A 25,617-nucleotide genomic window follows, 5' to 3' on the forward strand; every position below is an offset into this window, starting at 1 on the left:
ATTCCAGTACATCATGATTAGCAAAAGTGTTAATGGTACAATAGAGTTAAGCTTCGAATTTGTTTTGTATTTATCAAAGGACTTTAGCGAAAGCCTGTGGTACAATTTGTCCACATACTGGTGTGGGCAACTCGATGCACATATAAATGCACGTAAACTGAGATCCCCAATCTAAAACTTAATAGGTGGAGAATCATACTGCTGCAAATTTGGAAGTTTTCTATTTCCTCTTACACCAAATAGTATGAGTTTTCACGGAAAATTTTTTTCCCAAGCTTTATAAAGCATTCATCTCCCGTTTTTCATGAAAAATTTACCAAAGAAGACTCTTTTAAGTATAATAAACTAACGGGAAAGGGAACATAATGGAATTGTGTAGTAATCAGCCAAAATACACTGGGGTCTTAGCAAAAAGACTGGATAACAACACAGTCTCATTTAGAACACACAGTTTTACCATATGTACCATAAAGTAGTATTATAACAAGGCTCCAGTGTATATGTCTTGGCAGAAAACCAAGGTTAAACAGAATAGATAGGACCAAGTACAAATTTGTTAGAAAACGGTTGAATTTTTTATTCTAAAGAGTGGACCATTAGCTTCACTTTCTGTTTTGAGATGTCTGATAAATCTAAAATATTAACTGAGAGTAAATTGATGTTCAGAATGTTAACCAGTATACTCAGAGACTATATGTAATAAAACTAATTAGTTCAAATATATAAATGACAATTCGCAAAATAACTGTAAAACATGAACTTAATAAATGTGACAAATGTCATTTCCTGTTTATGGAAATTAGAAAACGTTGGGGCCTAATTTTCATATCTTTTATATAACTCTAAATGTATACTACATGTATGCTGCAATATTTGATACTTCCAACTTTTGCCTTATAATTAATGCATGTTTTGAACTGGTTAATCTCAGCACACCTAGGTATGAATTATTGAAAAAATGGCTGAAGTTTCAGGAGTGCTTAATATTTGCTAGGCATTGTGCTGAGTGTTCAATGCATTACTTTATTTCTTATAACAAATTGATGAGATTAGTACTATTATTATTATCCCCATAGTAAAGATGAGGAAATTGAGGCACAGAGAAATGAAATAACATTCGCAAGATTTCCAGCATGATTCTGACCCATGAAATAAGAATAAAGGGCCTGTCCTTCTTCTATGTAATGTAGCATCATGGCTTCTTTGACAATATTTTATCTTTTATTTGGTAATTACTTTCTATTAAATAGACAATTTGCATGTAGATGCTTGTAACCCAAATGTAACAGTGGAACGTATGCTCAAAACAAACTTTTTGATTTGCATGATTCGATATATATGTGTGATATGTGTATTTTACAAATGCAATTTAGTAATTATTTTGCCTAAGCAATTTTAATACTTTATAAGCCAATACCACACACCACAAAATAGTCTTCCTACCCATTTTTAACATCAGAAGTCAAATGTAAGAAGTAAAATTTCAGAATCACTAATACACATCATACTATCCAGCTTCTCACATGTTTGGGGAGGGGTAAGAATAAAAGCCAGAAACAGAAATCATCAACAAATAAAACTCGAGTACATAATAACTTGTCAAAAGCTAAAAATGGTCCTGTTTTTCTAAACATAGAAAAGGGAAGGAGGTAAAATAGATCTTCACACATGTAAAGGAGTTACAAAAAAAATGACATAGATATACTGTATGAGGCTAATTAGGTGAAGCATGCAGAGATAACTAGTATTAAGCATTAGTAATAACTGTAATTAAGAATAGTTATATTAAATATTTATAATAGGGTGCTGTTATTTACATATAGTGGTACTTACATCCCTGTACAGCCAAATCTACAGCCCAAACCAAAGTCAGGTGTGAAAGAAAGCACAACAACGTCAGTAAGTACTAGGACGTAGAACAAGGAAAAGTGTACAGTTTGTTCTTTATTTTAAAAAGCTAGCAATCACTTTATAGGTAATAACAAGCAAAAAGATTCACATATATAAGCCAACAAATTGGGCACACTAAACCATAAAAATACTTACATCTATGTAGTTGGCATTAATGTAATCTGAAGAAGGATCATCTTCAACAGGTTGCAGAATTACTCTGGAGTGGTCATCTAAAATTTTTAAATAATAACATCATAAAGAAAATGATTTTAAACAATAAAATAATAAATACAAAATAAAATATTCAATTCCCCTCTGTGCTGAGACAGTGATGTTGGTAGAGACTTAAAATAATTCAGTGGTTGGATAATGGATAATGGATAATAGCTTACCCATAATGTGCTATGATTCAAATTTCCTTAAAGAAATACAAGAACTTTAATGAACTCATTAATTATTATAGTATTCTTTTAATAACGCTTCACCGACTAGCATCTTCATACTTAGGAAGTTTTTAGGGAACGTGCTAATGTCTGTCTGATGAATCATCCTTTGAGTCTTGGATTTGTGTGTAAGAACTGAACTAGCTTTAACTTCTAATTTTTCTAGACATGGTTTTAAAGGGGTGGGATCCTTTCCTACTGCACTTTAGAGCAAGTGAGCCACAGAACTAGAGTGAATTTTGAATCCCTGCTCTCAACTTCTTAGTTATTGAGGGTCAAGATTGAATTCTGATGTATTCAGAAGATATTTTAAAATAATTTAAATTGAGAATTGAATGTTCTAAGTAAATCGTTAGCTAGTTACAAACTAAAGTATGTTACTTTTCTTACTGTTCTGTGGTTTCATATGATAACTAATTTATTGATCCCATGTATACCTCTTGAAGACTTAATGAGGAATTAGTCCCTAATGATAAATAACATAACAACAGGAGTTCAGACACTGGCTCCAAGAAAAAATAAAGGTTACGTGGAAAGAATAACAGTCCCACCTTGAATAGTTTTGGTAGAAGTTGTTATAACAATTTATCACTGAAAAGACCTTTCTTTTTCATTGTTTTGATATTCTCAGCTGTCAATAACACCCTGACACATAAGTGTGCAAACATAAAATCAAGTGGCATGTTATCTCCACTGGGTGAAAGTCTGTCAATTTAATTAATGAAGATGATGACAATTTTAGAGCCACTGCCAATAGGCAATGCTGTTTTAATATTAAATAGATTGTAAACAGATGTGCCACCCTCTGGGACTCTCTTAAGTTTAAAACCATATAAGGAGGAACTGCAACCTATTACTTATCTTCCACACACAATATTTACATTTACCAAGAATTGTATGAGAACTTACATGCTATAATGTTTCCATATCGATTTTTTGCTCTATTTTGATCTTTTTTAGCTACATCCCAAGATGCTGACTGTCCTTCAAAGAAGCTCTGGAAAAAAAAAGAAGAAAGTAACAAGAAGACTGAATTTAACTCCTTTTCTTGAATCAGGTTTTTCTGTTCTGATGACCAAAATAGTAAAAGCCACTTTCCTCAGGGAGGAAGGAAGTCCTAGAGCAGTAAATAAGTTCTCTTTTCAGACCTCAAACTTGTTTGTTGGCCTCTTACTTGTTCATCTTGGATGGGACTGAGTTCAAAAGGAGGACAAAAAACAACTTGAGGAAATAAAGGATCTTGAAACTATTTCAAATTTAAGATCGCTACGACTCTGAGACATGGAAGCAGAGAAAGCATCAAAACTTCAAAACTACTTTTAATGAGTATCTTTCAAATGTTTTTCTTTTAGCATTTATAGCAGGAAAAAGAAAACCTGTTTTCCCCTATAATTATTCATTAAATCATGTGCAATACATCACATTTCAGTTTCTTTGAAGATCATGAAAAGGACTGAGTCTGTACAACAAGGGACCATATGAAAATTAAAAAGAGTCACCATATCCAAGAATCTTGGAACAGATGAATTTGCTGATTGGTTTAATTACCATATGCAGCAATTTAAAATATGGGTATAGATTTCTTTTTGCAGTAAAGCTTAAACTTTGCTCAACACAGGAAATGGGGTCTTCAAAGAGTCAACGGTTTTTGAAGTGAGGTACACAGGAATACACATAAAATGAAGAAAAAAAAACCACCCCAGCTCTGGCAGAATATTATAATTCCTTACACTATTTTGTTGCCACAGCCAAGTGTTTCTGGTATATGTCTAAAACCAACTTTCAAAATTCAAAGCTAATTTTATTCACAACTCAGGTATACAAGCAATCAGTCAATAAAATACAGAACTTTGAAGATTCTTCATGAAGTTGAGTGTATTTTGGATGGTCTTTCAAGGTCAAATACTGCTTGGATACTTTCACTTTAAATATGTGTATATGGTGATGGAGGAACTTCCTTCTATGCCCCAGACTGATATTTCTTAGTAAGTGAAGAGTGGCAAAAGAACTTTTTCCTTTTTGCTATGTTTATTGAGATGTTAAGGTTAAATCATTTCCTGTGCAGTAAAAATCCTGGTCTTCTGGATTGAGCAGGAAGGGGAAATAAAGTTGGAAGAAGAATTTCCCACATCCTTCTTTTGGCTTCCTAATATTTCCTGGATTTGCAGTGCTCTGTCTTTCGACGCAGCCACTCTCAACCAACAATGCACCAAGAAAACTAAGAGTGACAAGTAGGACAAAGATTTCTCAACAGAGGGTCAATACGCAAAGAGGCAGAGAAGGACCTACTGCTTACGTCATTCAAATGGCAGAATCTGTAATGATATGGTGGAATTCAAAGTATCCTGTTATACAGATCTTTCAGTGGGGAAATATAGGGTCTAAAAAGTAGTTTTTAAATAGCAAGAATAAAATTCTGGAATCGAACATTTAAGAATTTTTCAAGTGAATTCAGACTCAGATATATCCCCAGAAATTGCTCTTTCTTTCAATTCCATCTCCGCCCACTCCCCATATACACATTTGAGTATATGCTCATGGACTCAAGATTAGAGAGTCTACAGAGTATTCCACTCCTTGTTATGTTAAAGGGAAGGAAAAGTGTTAAATTTCACTATTATGATTAGAAATAAGATGTAACATAGTATTGAAACTTTCACCTCGTATTCCTCTTTGAACCCATAGCTGTCTGATGTCTTCATGAGATTAATGTGCTGCAATAAGTCGGCAACCCTGATGGCTGGGTGCAGCTGACCCGTCTGGTAAGGGGATTCTGTCCCCTCACAGAGGTAGCGAGGTACATCTAGAAGACGACTGGACTCAGCTGTAGCACTGTGGTTCTCATCTGGCATTTTTCAGATTCCAAAAGATTAAAAAAAAGACAAAGTTATCTTGTTTAATACATATCTATGCAAAGAAAATTGTAAGAACTTAAGATTTTTCTGATATCAGGAAGAAGAAAAAGAAATATAGCATAGATCTGGGGCAGCTTCCCTATACAGACAAAGTCTTTTATATCAGCTCAAGGTATGAGGTCAGAGCATATTATGCTTATATCACCACGATAACAGATGCTGTGAGATGTAGAGACATCTGATCCACTTTTAGAGAGTCTAAGTGGGAGATCTGGCTGAGTTCTTCCTTTTTCGTGTATCTGCAGTCATAGCAGCATAGGGTAGGACCAGAAGATCAAGTTGTCAATTGGAGAGGTGTTTTCATTGTTGAGTAAACTGAACAAACTCCTTCCCAACAAGATCCCAACCTCACTCATGGACCCAATCTAAGCAACCTATCCCCGTAGGACTGCTGTCCTTAGTCTTGCGGGCCTACTATACCACCTGGGGCTATTTAGGATGGTATACTCCAGACTGGGAAACATGAGCATTCTACAGAATCATCCCTGGGGCCCACTATGCCTGCTAGCCAGCTTATATGTGCATTTAGTCTTAGTCTCTACTCTTTTGGTTTATTGTTATGGTTACTGTTTTGATTGTAAATATATTTTGACTTTTCTGCCCACCATGTGAAAGAAACGAGGGTGTATCTTTGGGGCAAAATGTGTAGGTAGTTCCTGTGGAATTCTTCCCTGGCCCATCCAGGCTGAGCTACAAAGCTCCTTCTTTGTTTCCATGGCCTCCTCATGTACACGTCATTTCACTTACTCTATATTTCAATCATTTGTTTACTGATCTTTTTTTTTTTTTTTTTTACTAAATTCTGAATGTTTAAAGTATAGAGACAGAGTCATATTTTTCTTTTTATTTCTGCTGACTGCTGCAAAGCAGTCATTCAATAAATATTTCGGTGAATGAATCAATTAAAATAAACAGAATCCCTTACCACCCACGTTTAAGTGTAGGTCCCATCCCAATTGTGTCATTAGCTTAACATGAAACTTTTAACTCTCTTTGTCATAAGGAAGAAATGAACAAGAACATTATACCTATGAAGAATAAATATTATTTTAATGACCACAGCACTAATCATTACAATGAGAAAAAGCATGCTTATATTTATCACATTTAAACTTACCACTTTCAAAAAAAAAAAACAAGTGTTTTAAGGGTGTTACTTTGGAAAGCATTATACTGCCATATTCATTAACAGAAGAGAAAGTACACTCTTAGGGGAACTTTTGTTTTTAATGATAATGCATACTGTAGAGAACGATATTTAATTAACAGTGAAACATATTTCAAGGGCTGGTACATTTGCCTGTTCTATCACCAACTCTACAAATAGGATATGGCAAAAAATGAATTGTTGTCCCCATGATAAACATTTTTTCTTCCTGGAGAAGGGAAAAAAAAAGAACCCCACAATCAGATTTGTGTGCTTCTACAATTTAGTTTGATTGCATTTATTTTACTTTCCCTTGTTAGGCTGAATGCCTTTTTTTTTTTTTTTTTTTTTTTTTTTTTTTTGCATTTACTTCTAAAAATATCACATTGAATCCCAAAAACCCCTGGTGGATTCTTTTGTGACCTAACCACCCAACTGAATTAATCTCTCTTAACCCAGGCTTTGCCCACCCTCTACACACAAACATTTGCTAACAAACATGATTCATGAGTTTCCTCTTCTTCCTATGAGGCTACACTCGGTTGATCTATCTTTGCTAAAATATTAGAATCAATAGATTAACATAGACATTAACATAAAAATTAAATTCAGAAGCCACTGATTTGGGCACTATCACAGAATATACAGCTTAGGATGAGAAGAGGACAGACAATGTTGGAAAGGGAAAATGCAATCACCCAAGCTGGGATACGGTAGCCTGGGCTGTGCGGAGCAGTACCAGAGCTCGTATCATACCTGCTGGGGCAGCGGAATATTTACAATTATAACAGGCTCAGTGAGAAATGAAGAAGTCACCCATATTCCAAATCTTCCATGATTTGTCCAATATGAAATAGACAGTGCCTTTTGTTTTGCATTAAGCTTTCACACATTAATACAATGAGCAGTATTCATTAAAATAATCACATATGAATTATTAATCTCAATACATTTTCCACCTCATTACACCACCTAATAATGACACTGGTATGAGAGTACATGTTCTAATCATTATCCTTATTACACATTTAAGAAAAATAACTTCAAATATCTCCTTGATGGAAAGCTTTCTAGAATTCTTTGCGATATACTTACCGGTTATAGGGACTTTAACCCAATGAAGCAGTAAAACACAAAAAAGCAAAAATATGAATCAATATGAAAAGATTCTAAGTGCCTTTAAAATCAGTAAGTAGGTATTAATATCAAGCAATATTTGAAGTGATTTCAAAAATTGCTTTACAAATACAAAATCAAGTGGATGTAAAATAACTGTAAATACCATGATTCCAAGAATGATGAAAATGCAACAAATCATTTCTAAATCTGATATGATTAATGAGATTTAGCTTTTAAAGAATATTTAAAAAAACCAGCTTGACTTTCAAACTGAAATAAATGCATAACAACTGTTCATATGAATAGATTTTATGACTATAATGTTAACTCTAGCCTTCCTTAAACATACATATCTCTTTTCACAGGGCAAATTACTATAATAATCTTTTAAACTTTATAGTTTGTAAAACTCGCATATATTATTTCATTGTCTCCTTACAAAACTGTGAATAAGTTTTCAGATGGGAAAGCACAGACATAAGGTGTTTTCATAGGTTCATATTGTGAATTCCCAAGAGAAGCATGATTTGGACCTGATTCAACATTTTCTTAAAATATTACTGTAATGGAATTTTAACATTTAGGTAACTAATTTTTCCTCAGTGGGTTTTTAATATTTTAACTGAATTTTACTTATTAATTTGATGGTGACAGCATTCTACAGCATTTTGCTCAACAGAAGATGACATTTTCAGAGGCATTTGGTGCCATCCCAATGATCATGGTTCCTGGCCCCTCCTTACTTGATAGGGCTACCCCTTGGGATGAATTCCCCAGTTCACTTCCCTGCCATTATTGGTGTGGACATCAAAAGGGGAGTACAGTTAGAGAAAGAGAACACTGACTTTCAGATATTTTTAGAATATATATTTTTTATAGTATAAAATTATAAGTTTAATAATAATTATTTTAGTAAAAAAGAAGTGTATTTCACTTAACTGAATTAATTGTATTGTTCCAAAATATTTTACAAATGTAATTAAATGTGGAATACATGGATAATAAAAACATGCATAAAACGTAAGATAAAGTTTTATGCTTGCAAGAAACTTAAATTTTTGTATTTAATGAGAGAATTGGAAGCTTTTAAGATACATTTATCTGGCAATTTCCATATTTCTTTGGTTAAATTTTTAATATTAGAAACACTAGGATAAAACTGATATAGAAATTGTTAACATATAAGCAAGCTGGTCATGAATCATGGGTGCATAATTAGTCAAGGAACAGAGTACAAATTGAAATGAAACTCATTCCATTCTTAAATATACAGTTGATTAAACATTAATTTTACATTTGCAAAGGCCTTATTCATCACTAGCAACATCACTTGTCTTAGATGTTGTATAGTGGTAAACCTTGGCTTATTCTCAATTTCTTGAAGGATAACACATCATGTAAGCTGCATATATAGAATGCAAAACTCCACATGAATATTATAGCAACTTTACCTGCATTTATAAATTCTTAATAAAGGCAAAACTAAAGCGAATGCACACATTTTTAATGTTCACTTGGAAATGTGTTCTTTAGTTGCTATAAACTTAGGGGGATTGAGAAAAATCTCTGCATCAAGTAGATTTTTATATATAAACTAATTATTCAGGTAGCACTGGCTCCTGAGATGTGTGCATTTGGGACCTTTCTACTAACCTGCATATATATACATCAGTCATATATTGAGAACCACTGGACTTTTGCTCCAAATCTAACAGAACCAAGAATTTAAAAATACATAGTTTCTAAAAAGCATCTTATTTGAAATCCACTAAATCTGACTGGGTTGACCACAGTTGCTTTCTTTGATAAGATCAGGACTTAATTTTCAAAATCAAGCTGCTTCCTACCCTGTGGATAATTACTGTGTAGACAGAGCTATAACTCATGCAAGGATGTGTGATCCATGCAAGAAGGAATGATAAAGAATTAGGGCCTCACCTAACACAGCAGTCGGCACAAGTGGATCATTGGGCACTGTAGGAAAACAAAGCTCATGAAGGAATATATTGCCCTAAAGTTGTATTTTACATTTTCCTTTAAAATGGATTTATGCTTTCTTAAGAAATATAACTATTCATCTTTCTTTGATTATTGTAACCTGCAAAGGTAAAATTCTCTTTTTCAACTTGGGTTACCTCAAAACACCAGGAAAGATGCCGCTATAATTAAAGTTCAGTATTCTGTTCGATTTTAAAAGCCAGGAAGATTCAACTTGACATTATAAAGATTATAAAATGGGGAGGGGGACCCATTTAAATCTATCAAGTGCAAGGTGCTTAGAGAAATAATGATCTCAGATTCATTCCAAATATTTTTTTTCAGTTAACTGTAAGAAATAGATTTAATCCTTTCTCCAGGTTCATAAGTGGGTTTGTACAGTTACACGGCTGAATTCAAGCTTCCTAATAAAGTACGAACAGAGACAATAGGTAGAAAAGTTTGGGGAACAAAAATGCTTCCAAATCCTTTTAGATTAATTACTAAATCAAGTGGTCAGAGAGACAGTACATCTATATTTTCAGCAAAGTTAACTTATGTTCTTCTTTATCATTTATCTTATAGTGAAATAAAAATGAAATTGATCAAGAAGGCCCTATGACGATTAAAATTAATTCCAAAGGGCCTCATACAGCATTATAGCAACGAATTTGGTGGCGATATAGATCAAGGAACATGGGGGGATGTTTTTAGGGCCAGTGATTACTGAAAATTTTCACCAAGCTGAACATTTCCCAGAATATTCTTTATCGCTTTCTCTCCTTCTGGCTGCTTCCTCCATTTCTGTTGTACTTTTTCTCACTATTCAAAAGGTGATGTGTTGAATTCGAAGTGATTTAAGGAGCTTCAAAATCATTTACTAAAATTTTAAGGAAGACGGGCACTTGGGTGGGTCAGTTGGTTAAGCCTCTGACTCTTGGTTTCAGCTCAGGCCTTGATCTCGTGGTTCGTGAGTTGGGGGACAGTGCGGAGCCTGCTTGGGATCTCTTTCTCCCTCTCTCGCTGCCCCTCCCCCCGCTTGCTCTCTCTGTCTCTCTCGAAATAAATAAATAAACTTAAGAAAACTGTAATGAAGAACTTACATCTTGGACTGAAATTATGCTGGTCCATGAACGTGATGGAAAGCGGGTCTTCTGCATGCAGGGTGCTCTGATCAGCGTAACTTCGGTCCATGGCGTTCACCATGTGAGTCATCTCCTGTCGGGTGTTGCCCATAACATCTTTGCGTTTTTTAGCAAGCTTGCTGCCAAGGCAAATACAAAAGGGAAACCCCAGTGTGAGGCTTGGAGGCCAGCTGACACCAGTGGCAAGTAGTTCAGGAGGATCCAGGGATAAGTAGACAAAGATGTAGTTTGGAATCTCTAAATTTCCTAACTTCAGGAATTAGGTTTAATATTCAAACAACATCTGCTGGTAGCTGTAATACTGTCATCTGGATACTTCAACATTCAAGCGGTCAACTGAAACCTTTCATTTCTTGTATCATTAAAATAGTCATTAATTATAACTATGCTTTATTGAAGCCACAAATAAATACTTCCTTAGTAGAACTGTTCAAGGAAAATTTAAGATAAAGCCAAGTTTTGGTTTTCCTCTTGGGTAATTAATTCTTTTGATCACCTTTTAGAAGTTCTTCTGGGGAATAACATGACGATTTTTTTAAGTTTATTTTACTCTAGTCCCCCAATTAAAATAGACAAAGAAATCCCATTCTTCATTCTCTGTTTTATTACTTGGTAAAAATGCAACATGTGTAGCATTTACATATTTAGTAGCATATTTATAACATCAATCCAAACTTAATCGGGAGAACTGTAGAATTAACCACTGCTACATTTAATGTAAATACACATACATGTGGGAAAATTATACACTGTGTAAGAAAAGTGCCCTGAGAAAAGGTTGGCAAATAACAATGTTGACATAGTATACAGATGATCATAATCTTGAGTCATAGCCATGGTCAAATCCTAAAGATGTGTTTTAGAAGCACATGGCAGAGTATTAACTGAAGATGTGCCTTATAAATGCAGCAGGGCAAATGACTTAGGGGATTTAGAAATCAGTGGAGTTAGACTTTTGAGCTCCTCAAATACTGACATCTTTATCTTATATATCAAGGATGTGAAATACATTCTGGTTCTTTGTGAATGTTACACATAAAACATGCAATAAAAAGCTATTAAAGGTATATAAAACATTTATATCACATTAACAAGGCAATTTATATATAATATAAATAAAGGCACTCTAAAAGCTTGTAGTAGCCAGATTATATTTATGGCAGCAATTTATGTACCTTGGAAATATTCCTTCGTTGTTTGAAGAATGCCTTTTCTCAGCTAGGTTATTAACTAGGACATATTCTTCTCATGCTCATTAGTATCTGTACTAGAGGAAATATACTACAAATACTTTTTAAAGGCTCATTTAATGGTTGTGTTTATGTTCAAGGGCTTCTCCTTTACAAAATTAATGTAGCAATTTGAGAGCTCCTCCAGATTATAGTACTTGGCCTCGGAGAATATGTCCCAACACACCCAATATATGGATACAACAGATCCAACACCTGAATAAGATAGTCATAGACTAGGCATTAGGATGCAAATGATGTTAACTTCTTTAAAAGAAGTAATAATAATGGTAATGACAGTACTAGTAATAAGACAACAATGACAAAAGCATAACAAGAATGACCACCACCACCACCATCATTTATTAGTGATATCTGACGTATTCATTGAAAGAGCTATTGTCCTTTTTCTAGGCTATAGGGTAGAAAGCCTGCTAAATCTTACAGATATTAGACAGGTAGTACAAATGAGTGCTGCTGCTAGGGCTGTCTGGAAGGGTGGGGACTGTGGAGAACTGGAAAGCCATTTAGGGGGCAACTTGCCTAAGTGATTATTGGCATTTGATCCCAATTTTCTGATTTTAAAATTATTTTCAAAGACAAGTCATGAATCTGAATATTTATGTTAAATTTCCTGATTTTCTCAAGTGGTTCAATTTTTTGAAACCATGGATAGAGAAAATTAAACATCAGCAGGTCCTATTTTGGTCTATAGATTTTACTTTCCAAACTTACCTGTAGACCACCATATAAGGTATTTGTTCTTTGACCTACAATATTCTTTTACCTCTAGAAGAATAGAATAGAATAGAATAGAATAGAATAGAATAGAAAGAATAGAATGAATAGAATGGAATGGAATGGAATGGAATGGAATAGAATAGAATAGAATAGAATAGAATAGAATAGAATAGAAAGAAGCTATTCTGTCTCACTGCATCAGGGAGGCTTCTCTGATCTCAATACAACCTGTCTCAGGTTAGGTTTCCCTGTTAGGTTATTTTTATAACACCATGTTTTCTGACTATAACAACACTCATCATGTATCAGTGCAAATACCCTTTTAATTTTTTCCCCACTGTGTATTCCACGGAGGGAAGGACCATTACTGCTAACATGTACAGCAGTCTCTGGCACATAGCAGGCACTCAATAAATACTTATTGAATGGATGAAATAGGACTGTTATATGCTTGGCACTTTTCATTTGTTAACTCAATTAATTCTCAGATCAACCCACTGATTCTAATTGTATAGATGAGTTTATTGAGATTCAGACAAGTTAAATAACTTGCCCACGGTTATATATCTAATAAGCAGTGAAGAATAATCTGGTTTCAAAGCGTACGCTGTCACACTATATCCAGTTGCTGACATTTTTTTTTTTTTAATTCCACATTACAAAGTGCACCATAATATGAAGAAGTGTCTACTTGGCTCTAGGAGTTAAACATTAGTTGTTACAAATTTGAGAAGAAGAATGTGAATATAGCACAAACGTTTTGCCACTTAAAAGTGTTTCAAACAGTAAAAACAAAACAATTTAAGAAATAACTTCCAATCTTTGTTTCTTGGGCAAGAAGAATGAATTCATTCCTCAAAAATTTTGAGATTGAACTTTATAAAAATAACATAACTGGAAATGTGGATTAAAAATAATGTTAAAAATTTGAGGATGGGTACTTCAAACCAATTAGAAAAGACAGGTTTAAACTTTGAGGCTTTAGTTTAAAACACATATAATTATATATATTTTGTGATTAAGGAAAAATAAGAAAACTTAATTTGTCAAATGCACAACAGAAGTTTTCATGGCAATGAAAGACTTTTCAGATTCACAAGCCTTTCTTAGATGACAAATTATGGGGGCATTTGACCTTTGTTAATATCTGCCAGCCATTCATTCTCAACTTGGTCTTTATACCTTAACCCTCACAACAACCCTGTGAGGTAGGCTTTAATTCAGGTTATTACAAAACAAAAATAACATTAGAGTTAAGGGTTTTGATCATGAGTGACAGTCACTATGATGATGCCAATGAATGTTAGCTAAAGATCACAACTGGTTTTCTTTTAAATTGTATTCCAATTTATTTATTTGCTTTTATTTGAAAATTCTCTGATTCAGGTTGGGTATGTTTATATTAGATATGTTTAGATTTAGATTAGGTATGTTTAAGCAGTTTTTAAAATCATATATCTGTGACATTTTTCAAATTATGATTGATACGGCCAATTGTCCTAAGTATTATAGTAATAATAGGACCATAACCTACTAGATAGCCTAGCATACAGAAATGTTATCCATCCACTAAAAAGGCAATCCCATTCTAACATTACGGATACATCAATGGTTAATGGTAAGCTTACTGACATTCTCATAAATACTTACTGATTCTTATGTTTCATGATTTGTCTCCCTCTGAACAACCAACATTTTATATATAAATATAAATATAAATATAAAGTATAAATATAAATACAGTGCACTTCAGGACAGTTAAGCAATTCATTTTACAACTACTTGAGTTTGACAGATGTGCAAATGACTTTCATTATCCAAGCAGCCAACAGCATAAACTTCTGCAGGTGGATATATGGGTGGGCTATAAAAGAGGAGAAGTGCTCCATAATTGTAGGAAATGGTACAGTTAATTACCTTTGGCTTCATCAGACATGATTTAACAAGGATATTATGATTCATCACAATAAACTAAGAGCACTGTTAGTTTACACCTGCTTGTTTCAGCAGATTATAAGAAGCCAAGCGTTTGTAATATTTAAAATATTGGCAGACCTCTGTTATAGAGTCACTGAGACGCTTAAAAAATTTTATCGTAAAACTTACTTAAATTTATCTAGTAAAATAAATACTGTCAGATAAATGCCCCCAAACATACTTAATCACAATTCTTAAGCCTTAAAAGTTGGTGAATCAACTGTCGATCAGGCAATGTCCAAGAATATTTTGACATCATTCCTTCGGATTGGATGAATACCCTGGCATCTAAGGTAATAAACTGAAGGTGACTAGAGAAATAGAGTGAAATATTCTCTGTCCTCACTCAAACTAACATTCCATACTTGAGTACAGTTGCTGAGCTAAGTGTTTGGAAGATAAAAAGGAAATACATGGACACTTTGGTATATTTTGTGTAGGATGACAGGGTTCTTTTTGGTCTTGGTTTTACAAAATCATTGTCCTGTTTAAGTTATAACAAATTAACTCGATTTTTCTTTTCTAAGAAGATGTTTTGTTTCTTTGTCATTGCAACATTATCACTTTATCCATTTGTTTTTATAAGAGCATACTGCTTGCCTAGATGACCAGATCAAAGGTCTTCTGAAAGTTATAACCCATCCTGGATTCCTGGAAATGTGGAGAGAGATGTTATCACAGTCGGACCTGACCTGATTTGCAGTATGAGGTATCATGTTTATAAGATACAGGTTTGACTTAAGTAAATAAATGATGTTTTGGGCTTTAGTCTAAAGCTACTAGCGGAAAATTATAAATAAAAGTAGCTGAACATACAGAAATACAATATCCCTTTTTAAAAAGATTAACAAAATAAGTTAATGGATAAACTTTATAGTTTTAGAGTCCAGAAAATATCACCCAAATCACAAACAGTTAAAATTGTTTTGTTCTTGTTTTTTTTTGAAAAGGGATACTGCATCTTTAACACAGGTAAAGTTGTATATCACCCATTTTCTACTTACAGGTAGTAGGAGTAAGAATAGTAGCTCCTCCTGGCAAGCAAATCACAGACAGTGGAAAAAGAGAAGCAATGGTGAATGAAAAGCGTGACTCTGTCACATTCAATAAAGCAGAAAAATGTGCGTTAAAAAATAAAATAAAATAAAATAAAAGTCATGTTTTTTTTTTTGGTTTGCATTTCCATTTGCTCATGCATTTGTTAGATATTTTTTTTGCCATGCAATTAGACAGATAAGCAATAGAAAATAAAATTTAAAATACATAATTTGGAAAAAATAGCATGCTGATATTTCTCTTGCTGCCAGAAAAAATTTAAATTAAATGGATTGTGTATTTCAACATGCAGTTAAGCATACTATTATCCATTACCATCGAAAAGCCATGATAGATGGAATAGCTGTGTATAGAACTTGTACACTAATTTGACTAGTTTTCTTGAGATACAAAATGTAAATATCTATTAGGTTCATATAGAATATATGCAGAGTGACATCTAGATTTCTAAACAAGTGATTATATCTTAATGGTACAGAGGTACATACATATATTATGTGAATATACATATGCCCCATACACTATATATACACAAAGATATTTCCACAGTAGATGTATGTGATCACGATATCATACACAAACATTTACTGTATTGAAACATAATTTCAAGTTTATGTTGGGAATTAATAATGTGTTCATGCTGCACATTTAAAATATAATACAAAACCAATGGAAAAAATGGCATACATTTGGAAATAATTCAACAGCGTTTAAAAAAAAATGACATTGCGTTTTGAAAGATGCACTATCCCTTTTCTTAGCCTAAAAACTTACTTTATATATACCCTCAGCTGTAGAATTTTACTAAATTAAATTCCAAACCATATCTTTACACAAAACCCAAAAATACATAGAACTTTTTTTTTTTTCAACATGAGAAATATACCTATGTAGATTATTCCCAGTGAGGGATAAAGTCTTGAGAAACTTAATTTCCCATAAAAATAAAGATCATAAAAGACTAAAAATAGTTGCTTTTCCATTATTTTATTATAAATTTGTGTATTAAAAGGGAAACATTATATACTAGAATTGATTAAGCTTTGATGCTATGCAATACTGTTATAAAATCTATGTGTATGTGTAAGAAACATATTTGTGATTAAATCATACATGATACATGTGAGACATACTACAGATGAGTGAAAGTCATTACAAAGTTGCTTAGATAAGGGATTCAAGTAATTTAGTTATGATATTTATCAGAAGGAAATCGATCTAAATACGGAACTTGGTCTATCTATAAAGTTGCACTTTTCCTAGTCATGAAGGTAGTGGTGAGGAAGAGAAACAAAAGGCCTGGCATACTTTCTATCAAAAGACAATCAATTAATGCATAATTATGAAAACTCAAACATTAAGCATTTTAATAGAGAGGCCATCCATTTAAAATATGAACCAGAAAAAGAATTTGTTACATTATGCAATTTTAGACAGTTGTCAGAGCATTTTACCCACACAAGTATAATCGTGCTTAGAGGTTATTTTGGTATACTTTAAGAAATGTATGTTTCAATTTTTTTTATTGTTGTTGTAATTTGTGAAACAGAGGGCCATGGATAAGGAAGGCTACAATAACAAATAAGTGTTGAATAATAACAAATAAAACCAATAAGTTTAACCCAATTCTGAGTGAGGACATAATCACAGGCCAATTTCATGCTCTCATTTCTGATCCGAAGGGACCGGAATAGTTGCAATCCTGAAGCAGAGTTTAGTTAACTCTCTAAACAGTTTAGTTAACTCTCCAAAACAGTTTAGTTAAATTTAAACTAAATAGAGACATAAGATCTGAAGGTTACAATCAGTCATTTTATTGGTCTTGATTGGCAAATTTGTATTACTGAAATACTTAAGTATTCCTGTCTCAAATATGATGTATTCTCCAACCACAGAGGTAGACAACAGCAAAAAGAGAAAGCACTGTTAGGGAAAGCACGTATGGAGCTAATTTAACACAAAACACTATAATGCATACCTAATGTTTCTAATGCAGCTGTGTCTTCTCCAACATATATATCTCCAGGGGATAATTGTAAAGAGGCAATACATTAAAATAAACTCTGATGGAACGATTAAACATGTAGTATGAGTCTTATCTATATTGTTAATGATTTATTTTGAGTACAAAACAATCCGAATAGTCTATGATTTAATGTAATGTAAGCAGTATCATTTAATACTCAATATAATTCATAAATTGCAAACACTTCTATACACAAAACTACTTTAGGACTGTACTCTGCATGTAAAGACTTGTTTACAAGTCCTCCCAAATTGAAGTATTATCTGAAACATATGATTGGAAAGACATGAGAGTTGTCAGTTTCTAAGACAATGCCTTACAGACAATGACATTTTATAGAATGGAAAGAAGGTCAAATTGTAAAGACTGTATACTTTGAAATGTTTTTCAGCAGGAGTATACTTTAATCTCCCGAACAGAGCTCAGTTTAAATTCCAGTAGGTCTTAATATCTTCATATAATTCCAGAAGATGGCGATATTGGTTGATATTGTATAAAAGACCAATGCTCAATTAAAAAAAAAAAGACTCTTCATACTAAAGTGCTGAAATATTTAGTCAGTGAATATTTAATATACAATTTCACAAAATAATGTTTAGATTCTTCTCATATATTACTTGTAGCCAACACTTAGAAAAACAGAGTAAGAGTACAAAATAATTCAGACCATAACTCAAGTATCATAATAAATGCTTTTCCCATTCTTAGCAAATAAGATTTCAAAATATAAGGTAAATGACTATCTCAAATGTCTCTGCATTTGAGAAATTTAAATCCATACATTAATTTCAAAGTTAACTTGACAAGAAGGATACGTTTAAGTGCAAAATTAAACTGCAAAGAACCAATAAGAATTTATTTTAACAAGCAGGAGAAATAGACTCAGATGCTGGCAACATGGTCAAAATTCAATTCATCTTCTTGTTTGCTCTATTTTAAAAGAGCTTAAGGAAATAAAAAAGTATTTGGAAGCTAGTGACATAAACGGTAGGTGAATGGGACAGAACAAAATCAGTTCTTACCTTTTTTTTACAATGAGTATGACAACTAGGAGGAGGAGGATGAACACCAGAATTCCAGCACTAATTCCTGCTATTTTCACCACTCTGTCTGTCTGCTTGGCTGGGTCTGGAATCACTTCTGGTTCTTCTGTTGCTGCTGCTAAATGAATTTAAAAAATAAGTTACTGAAAGCAGCTAATTATCCCAGAGATGAAAATTAGTGCTGGCCAAAAATTACTACAAAAAGACAACTTGTTTATTTTCTTTGAATAAAAATAACCTGGATGTATAAATACAGAAGTGTGCTAAACTACGGCATAAGGGATTTAGGATCGAGATAAGGGGAAAGCCTCCTGAATAGGGGTTTTGTTAACACATGAAAATAAAACAAAACCTAGCAATAATTATCAAAGGGAATGGTACTATTTTTTCTCCAAATGTCCTTAAAAGTCAGACGCCAAGATTTTTAGCCAATAGTACATGCAAAGAGATGGGGTCAGATTTAGGGATTCATTTGTTTGCTGGCTCACTCAGCAAACACTTCTGAACTCAAGAGCATGGTGCTGTGTTTGGCACCTGTCAGTTGCACTTGTCTGGGCCACAAGGGATTGGGTTAAATAATGCTTCGTCTAACGGGTAGAAGAAGTGTCAGTTTATGATTTGATATATAAGATTTGAAAGGAATACGTGGTTTGCAAGAAAAGAAAAACAAATACATCAAGGAATATTTCATATTCTCTTTAAAAATAAAACCCAGGGGCGCCTGGGTGGCGCAGTTGGTTAAGCGTCCGACTTCAGCCAGGTCACGATCTCGCGGTCCGTGAGTTCGAGCCCCGTGTCGGGCTCTGGGCTGATGGCTCAGAGCCTGGAGCCTGTTTCCGATTCTGTGTCTCCCTCTCTCTCTGCCCCTCCCCCGTTCATGCTCTGTCTCTCTCTGTCCCAAAAAAATAAATAAAAATTAAAAAAAAAAAAATAAAAAAAAATAAAAATAAAAATAAAACCCAGATAATAAACTTGGGAAACAGAACTTTGAAAAGATAAAGTTGTTTTATTATTCTTATTTAAAAATTCTTTGTATCCTCTAACTTTCCCTCTTTCTCAAAGCCCATATACACACAGTCAAAAGTATACACCTGGGGCTCCTGGGTGGCTCAGTCGGTTGAGAGTCTGACTCTTGATTTTGGCTCAGGTCATTGTCTCACAGTTCATGATATCAAGCCCCATGTTGGGCTCTGCACTGACAGTGTGGAGCCTGCTTGGGATTCTCTCTGTCTCCCTCTCTCTGCCCCTCCCCCTGCTCACGTGGGCTCTCTTTCCATCTCTCTCAAGAATAAAAATAAGCACTGAAAAAGGTATATACACCTTAGTCAACTTACAAGCTCCATTAACCCTCTGAAGATATTTTCACCTTATTAACCTCGAAAACTTACATTTTGCAGATACTAAAACTGAGGCTTAGAGAGATAAGGATAGATTATAAATGGCATAAGCCCAGTGACAAAATCTAACACATTTATCTTCTAAAACAGCATTTCTCAATGTTTCCAGATCCAGGGCCCCTCCTGCTAAGCATCTGTGTATCAGGAGTATGGCTGACTTGTAGGATTAGGCACATTTGGGAAATTGCCTTAAAGCATCCACCACAGTATGAGGAGACTGTGGCTGAATGAACAAATGAGCCCCTAAACCTAACCTCATATATATTTTTTAAATATTTATTTAGTTTTGAGAGAGAGAGAAAGACAGAGTGTGAGCAGGGGAGGGGCAGTGAGAGAGGGAGAGAGAATCCGAAGCAGACTCCAGGCTCCGAGCTGTCAGCAAAGATCCCCACACGGGGCTCGAACTCACAGACCAAACTCACAAACCGCTAGATCATGACCTGAGCCGAAGCTGGACGCTCAACCAACTGAGCCACCCAGGCACCACTAACCTCTTATCTTTCCAATGGATAATTTACAAATTCCTTTTTTAACATTAGGTATATGTCTATATTTCAATTCTTCCTTCTTTAGCGTTTCTGTGCTGGCTTCTGCACCCCTCCCTGCGCTTTTGCTCCGGGTTCTGCATCTAAATATCTGATCCAGATTCTCAACCAGCCACAGTTCCTCCCCAAAAGAGACAGATAAAAGGCTGCTAATTGTGAATTTTTCCAAGTAGGAAATTAAAGAGAACTAACATATCTGACATCAATGTCATTTCATAAAATGGTAAGTTAAAGTAAAACCAGTAGAAAACATAGTTTGAAGAAAAGTGTTAGAGAAAGTTAACTTTGTAAAACAATTCCCTATAACTGTCTTAATTTATCTTATTTCAATTGGGTAGAATAAAACTTCCCTATAGACCAGTATTTGATAACTATTATTCTCAAGTAGGAAAGGCAAGCCTTCAGGTTGTTTCTTCTGGAAAGCAAGGGAGTTTTCCTTTTTGACTTGACACTTTCATGTATCCAGGCTTCAGGAAATTTCCAATCTCATTAATTATGCATAGAAGCAGTTCAATGCTTACCACATTTCAAACTACACATTATAGTTCAAGTCATCAAAGTACATATTAAATATACTGGATACCTCTTCTTTCCCGAGAAGAATCTTAGAGGTACATACATAGCAGTGTATATGAAATCAGGTGGCATATATTTCAAAGTTGGATATAAAACTAAAGAGAATATATCCTGTTTGTAATTCTCAATGGCATTGAAAAGTTCCTGCTTCAAACAGACAGAATGTTTGATGTAGAAATCCCTAGAAAAGACTTTAGTGCATGCAACATATCATCATTATTCGGTAATTAATGCTTACTCTTTATAGGTTCTAGGTTACACTTGGCTTTCAGAGGGTAACGATAATGATTGCTTTGTGATCTGACCTATCTCACAGAATTAAATGTTTTTGAAACCCTTGATAGATCGGTTCCTGTTCCATGAGTTAAATATATATTTAATACACTATTTTAATTTGACAAAACACATATTATTATGGGATACTTTTCTACAGATATCATGCCGTAAGTAGTATATATTTCATAAAAATCTTCAGAACTGCTAAGCCTGCCAGACAACCTTCAGATGATACACAGGTGCAAATATAAACTATGATCATGAAGTATGAACAGTCAGCCTTAACACTAGCTGGGTTTAGTAATTAAATAATAAAAATGACATAAAGGTGAGTGGTAACTAATTTCAAATTCAGAGACTGAAGAGTTTTTTAAGAGTCTTATTAAATAATGTAGATTTGCTGATGAATTAACCTAAACATATTTCCAGAAACAAAAAGCCAAATCTAAAAGTACATTTCCGACCAAAGATGCTGCTAACTTTGCAAGTGTATTCAGGGTGCAAAGTAGTGAAACTTTTATAACTTATTATGTAAAACAGTGTTACTACTTTAAAGTCATAGTCTACAGACATGTCTTTGTTAAATGCTGGACTCCAATTAATTTTTCCCAAGCAGTTATAAAAAACCCCACCAAGTTCATTCATTTAGATGAAGCAAGGGTGCTTGTCTGTCATGATTACAACTCTTGTGCAGACTTGTTCACCAATGCTTCAACATCATTATTAAACCTGAGTATAGAAGGCTAATCAAATTCTCCAGGAATATATGATTTGGTGGCTATTTTCCCTTGACTGTGAATCCTCCTTAAAGTCTTTAGCGGTGACATTTATTATTATTATTACTACTAACAATATTTTTTATTAAATGTCTGCATAAATTTATTACTTTAGATACTTTAATCACACATAGTTTTCTAAGTTCTTGGCCTTAGAACCAAGGAACATAAATATCCTATTTAAAATCATTCAAGCTTAGAAGATTCATTAATGGAAACACAGCAGTAACCCCAAAGTGAGCATTTTCTATTTTCTTCAAAGAGAGCAAAAAGCTATTATATGACTACACCCCTGAGCCCTGTTTATAATTTATGCACATACACAAAGGCAATGTGGAACACCTTTTTCAGAAATGCTTTCCTTTGCCATAAATCTTTTCCTTTTTTTATCTGTCAAAAAATATTCGAAGAGTTCCCATTGTTCTGAAGCCAAAGGCAGCATAATTCTTTGGTGAGAAAAAAATGAAGGCAGTATTTCATTTTTATTGAGCAAATTTATGAGTTGAATTTTTTTGATTTTGCAACATAGTTAAGGTAACTTTATAAACGGTGTCCTTCCTCCCACTACTTAAAAATAATTTACCTAAAAAGTTTAGGTAAAAGATACAGATTAAAAAATATACAAACACTGCCAAAATACACAAATTTACTTAAATTTAAAAGCTGTGATCATGTAAAAACACTCTTCCATTTATTTTCAAGATGGATACTAGAGGTAGAAGCCTCTGAGTACAATATAGCAGGTGATCTTGTAGCAGCATTAGAGACACCATCATCCCATAAATTACCGCAAATTCTCCAGGTATTTCACTAGTGTTCTCTTTCCTTCTCAGCTATGTTTCTGAATATTGTTTACACTCACTTCCCAAGCATGAATTTAAATGCTATCATCACGCTTATGTCTCTCAATGCCACCAATCCACCATCACCAATGTTGCTAATGACTTATTAATTGCTGAGTCCAATGTACAATTTTCTCATTGTATGCAGTCTCTTGATAGCATCTGACATTGTTTGCTTTCCTTTTTGTGACCCTCCTCTCTTAGGGCTTCCAAATACTTGTTCATCTCTGAGTTTTCGTATTACCCTGCCTTCCCATTTCTAGGTCTCCTTTGTGAGCCCCTCCTTGTTTCCCTTAAAAATAGGTGCCGCTTTGAGTTTCTCAGAGAACTGGCCCTCTTGACATTTCTGGCGTGGTGATTTCATCCACTTTTATCCACTTCTATCACTTCAGCTGCCATCATGCTGATTGCTCCATAATGTATCTCTAACCATGGGTCAGGGCTCTGAGCTGAACTCCTGACCCATGCAGCCATCTGATTCCTTCCCTTCAATGACTTCCCTTCAATGAAGACACCTTAGACACATCCTCTCCATTCGGAACTCCATCTCATGCTCACACCACTTCCTCCTCCAGTGAACCCCCTTTCAGTAACTAGCTCAACTATCCACGCAGGGCTTCAAGACAAACACCGAGGCCAAATTCCTCTTCTCCCTCTCATTTCCAGGATTAATACATAGTGTATAAACCAAACTGGGATACTTCTGAAAGTAAAATAATTGTGACAGGACCAAAGGGAAACACTGGAATTATCCTCGGCAAAAAGATGACTGATTTCTTTCTCATGCAATTAGTTACAAAGTACTTCTACTTCCTAAATATCTCTTGCGTCTACTTTTCCCATCTCTACTACTACTACCTGATGTCAGGTCAACATCATATATAACCCAGTTTACACAGTAGTCACCTCTTTTTATCTCTTCCTATTCCACATCAACTCACAGTGTGGCAACATAGTATGTCCGTGACTTCAACTGTATCAACTGTATCATGTCACTCCACTGATGGGAAACTGCCAATGGCTTCCCATTCCTGTTAAGATAGAGCCCATAAAAGCAGGGACCATGTTTGTTTTGCATAGCACTGCATTTCCAGCTGGACCTGGAAAGGACTGGTTGAGTAAATACAAGAACGACACTAAGGCTGCCTTCGGTAGATGTACTGGCACACAGAAAATCACTTGTCTTCTGAAAAAACATAAGGATAGATTTGATCAGATGCAGATCTTGTTTGGAGGTTGGCACACATTTCTGAACTGTCTCTAGAAACTTCTAGCCCCTATGCTAGCCATTCTTTCACGAAGTTAACTGCTTCTACCATCTGCCACCATTTACCACCAAACCAGAGTGTAGGGAAATTCCAGAGTCATGGAAAGTACAGAAACTTAGTATCAGTAAGGCCCTATTTTGATTCTCAGCTCCTTCTCTTATTCGTTGTGTGACATCAAATTAGCAAGTTAGCATCTCTGAGTTAATATTTCATCTATAAAATAAAAATAACAGTGGCTATATTATATAGCTTTTAGGAATATTAAGTGACATATGATGGGAAAAGTTTCTATAAAATGTGAAAACCTGGGTGGAGATGGCCCAGATGTTAGCCCTTTGGGTCCATCACATAAAAGTTAAAAACTATGAATAGGGAAACTGGCATTGCTAGAAAACAGTTTTTTAAAAATCTTAGCAGTCTATTGTATAGATATACAATGGTGAGTTTTGTAAAGTCCATGTTATTAATTAAACAGTCTGCCACATTGGACATCTAAGCCTTACGGGCATCTTGAAGCATGCATTATTTAACTCAATGATTCTTTGAAGTCCTGTTGTTTTATCATGTCATAGGATCTTAGGCAACTTGTCCACTCTCAGATGGTTGACAATAAAAAACAGGGTCTTAGTGAAAAACGAAAACAGCTATATAGCACATATTTTGTTTAAGTGGTTAACTAAAATATAGTTTATTCTTGTTTAATAAAGATACGGGAGTTACCTGAAAATTTCTGATACGGAAAATAATAGTTCAGAAGTCCATATAGCCTTTAAACAACTATGAAATAAAGGTACAGATACTTGAAGTTAATTTCACACTGCTTAAGGCCTCTTCTTGCAGTCTTAGATTCTCTTATTTTTTTTAATTTTAAAACCACTGTTTAAGTTTTACATAAAATCCTGAAGAAATTATAGAAACACTTTTTTTTTTTTTTAAAAAAGCAATAAAAGAAGCATCGCATTTTAGGAATGTGCTTAAAGGTTAAAAAACATGTACAATATTTTTTGCCTCACAACAACTTAATGAAGGTCAAATATTTTACATGTGAATTTTTCATTAAGCTTTTCATTCAGTTAAATTTATTCAGTTGGGTAAATTGTGTGTTCCCTGACTTCTTAAACACAGTTAGGTGTCTCTGCTACATTACGTCTGAAATCTGCCCTTAATTCTCCATTTCCATTTTCATCTAGCTTTTTCACCGAGCCTTTCTACTTCCCTTACAAGGC

The 25,617-nt window shown here is 34.2% G+C and overlaps 1 protein-coding gene across 7 annotated transcripts in view; it reads right to left on the bottom strand.

Moving 5' to 3' along the window:
* Nucleotides 1-25,617, bottom strand: part of PTPRK (protein tyrosine phosphatase receptor type K) — a 568,568-nt gene that overhangs the window by 24,254 nt on the left and 518,697 nt on the right. Inside the window, exons 14-23 of one of the 7 annotated variants that reach the window (XM_030316309.2) lie at nucleotides 18,691-18,829; nucleotides 17,621-17,662; nucleotides 15,591-15,620; nucleotides 10,598-10,758; nucleotides 9,456-9,491; nucleotides 7,494-7,505; nucleotides 4,997-5,181; nucleotides 3,246-3,333; nucleotides 2,047-2,123; nucleotides 1,834-1,851 (exon numbers count right to left, since the gene is read on the bottom strand). In XM_030316309.2, coding sequence (XP_030172169.1) covers nucleotides 1,834-1,851; nucleotides 2,047-2,123; nucleotides 3,246-3,333; nucleotides 4,997-5,181; nucleotides 7,494-7,505; nucleotides 9,456-9,491; nucleotides 10,598-10,758; nucleotides 15,591-15,620; nucleotides 17,621-17,662; nucleotides 18,691-18,829 — 788 coding nt within the window. The remainder of the gene's footprint in view (nucleotides 1-1,833; nucleotides 1,852-2,046; nucleotides 2,124-3,245; nucleotides 3,334-4,996; nucleotides 5,182-7,493; nucleotides 7,506-9,455; nucleotides 9,492-10,597; nucleotides 10,759-15,590; nucleotides 15,621-17,620; nucleotides 17,663-18,690; nucleotides 18,830-25,617) is intronic. The other 6 variants (XM_030316304.2, XM_030316303.2, XM_030316305.2 and 3 more) reach the window with 6 other exon arrangements.

The sequence above is a fragment of the Lynx canadensis genome, chromosome B2, assembly GCF_007474595.2.
Source record: "Lynx canadensis isolate LIC74 chromosome B2, mLynCan4.pri.v2, whole genome shotgun sequence".
Lineage (NCBI taxonomy): Eukaryota > Metazoa > Chordata > Mammalia > Carnivora > Felidae > Lynx > Lynx canadensis.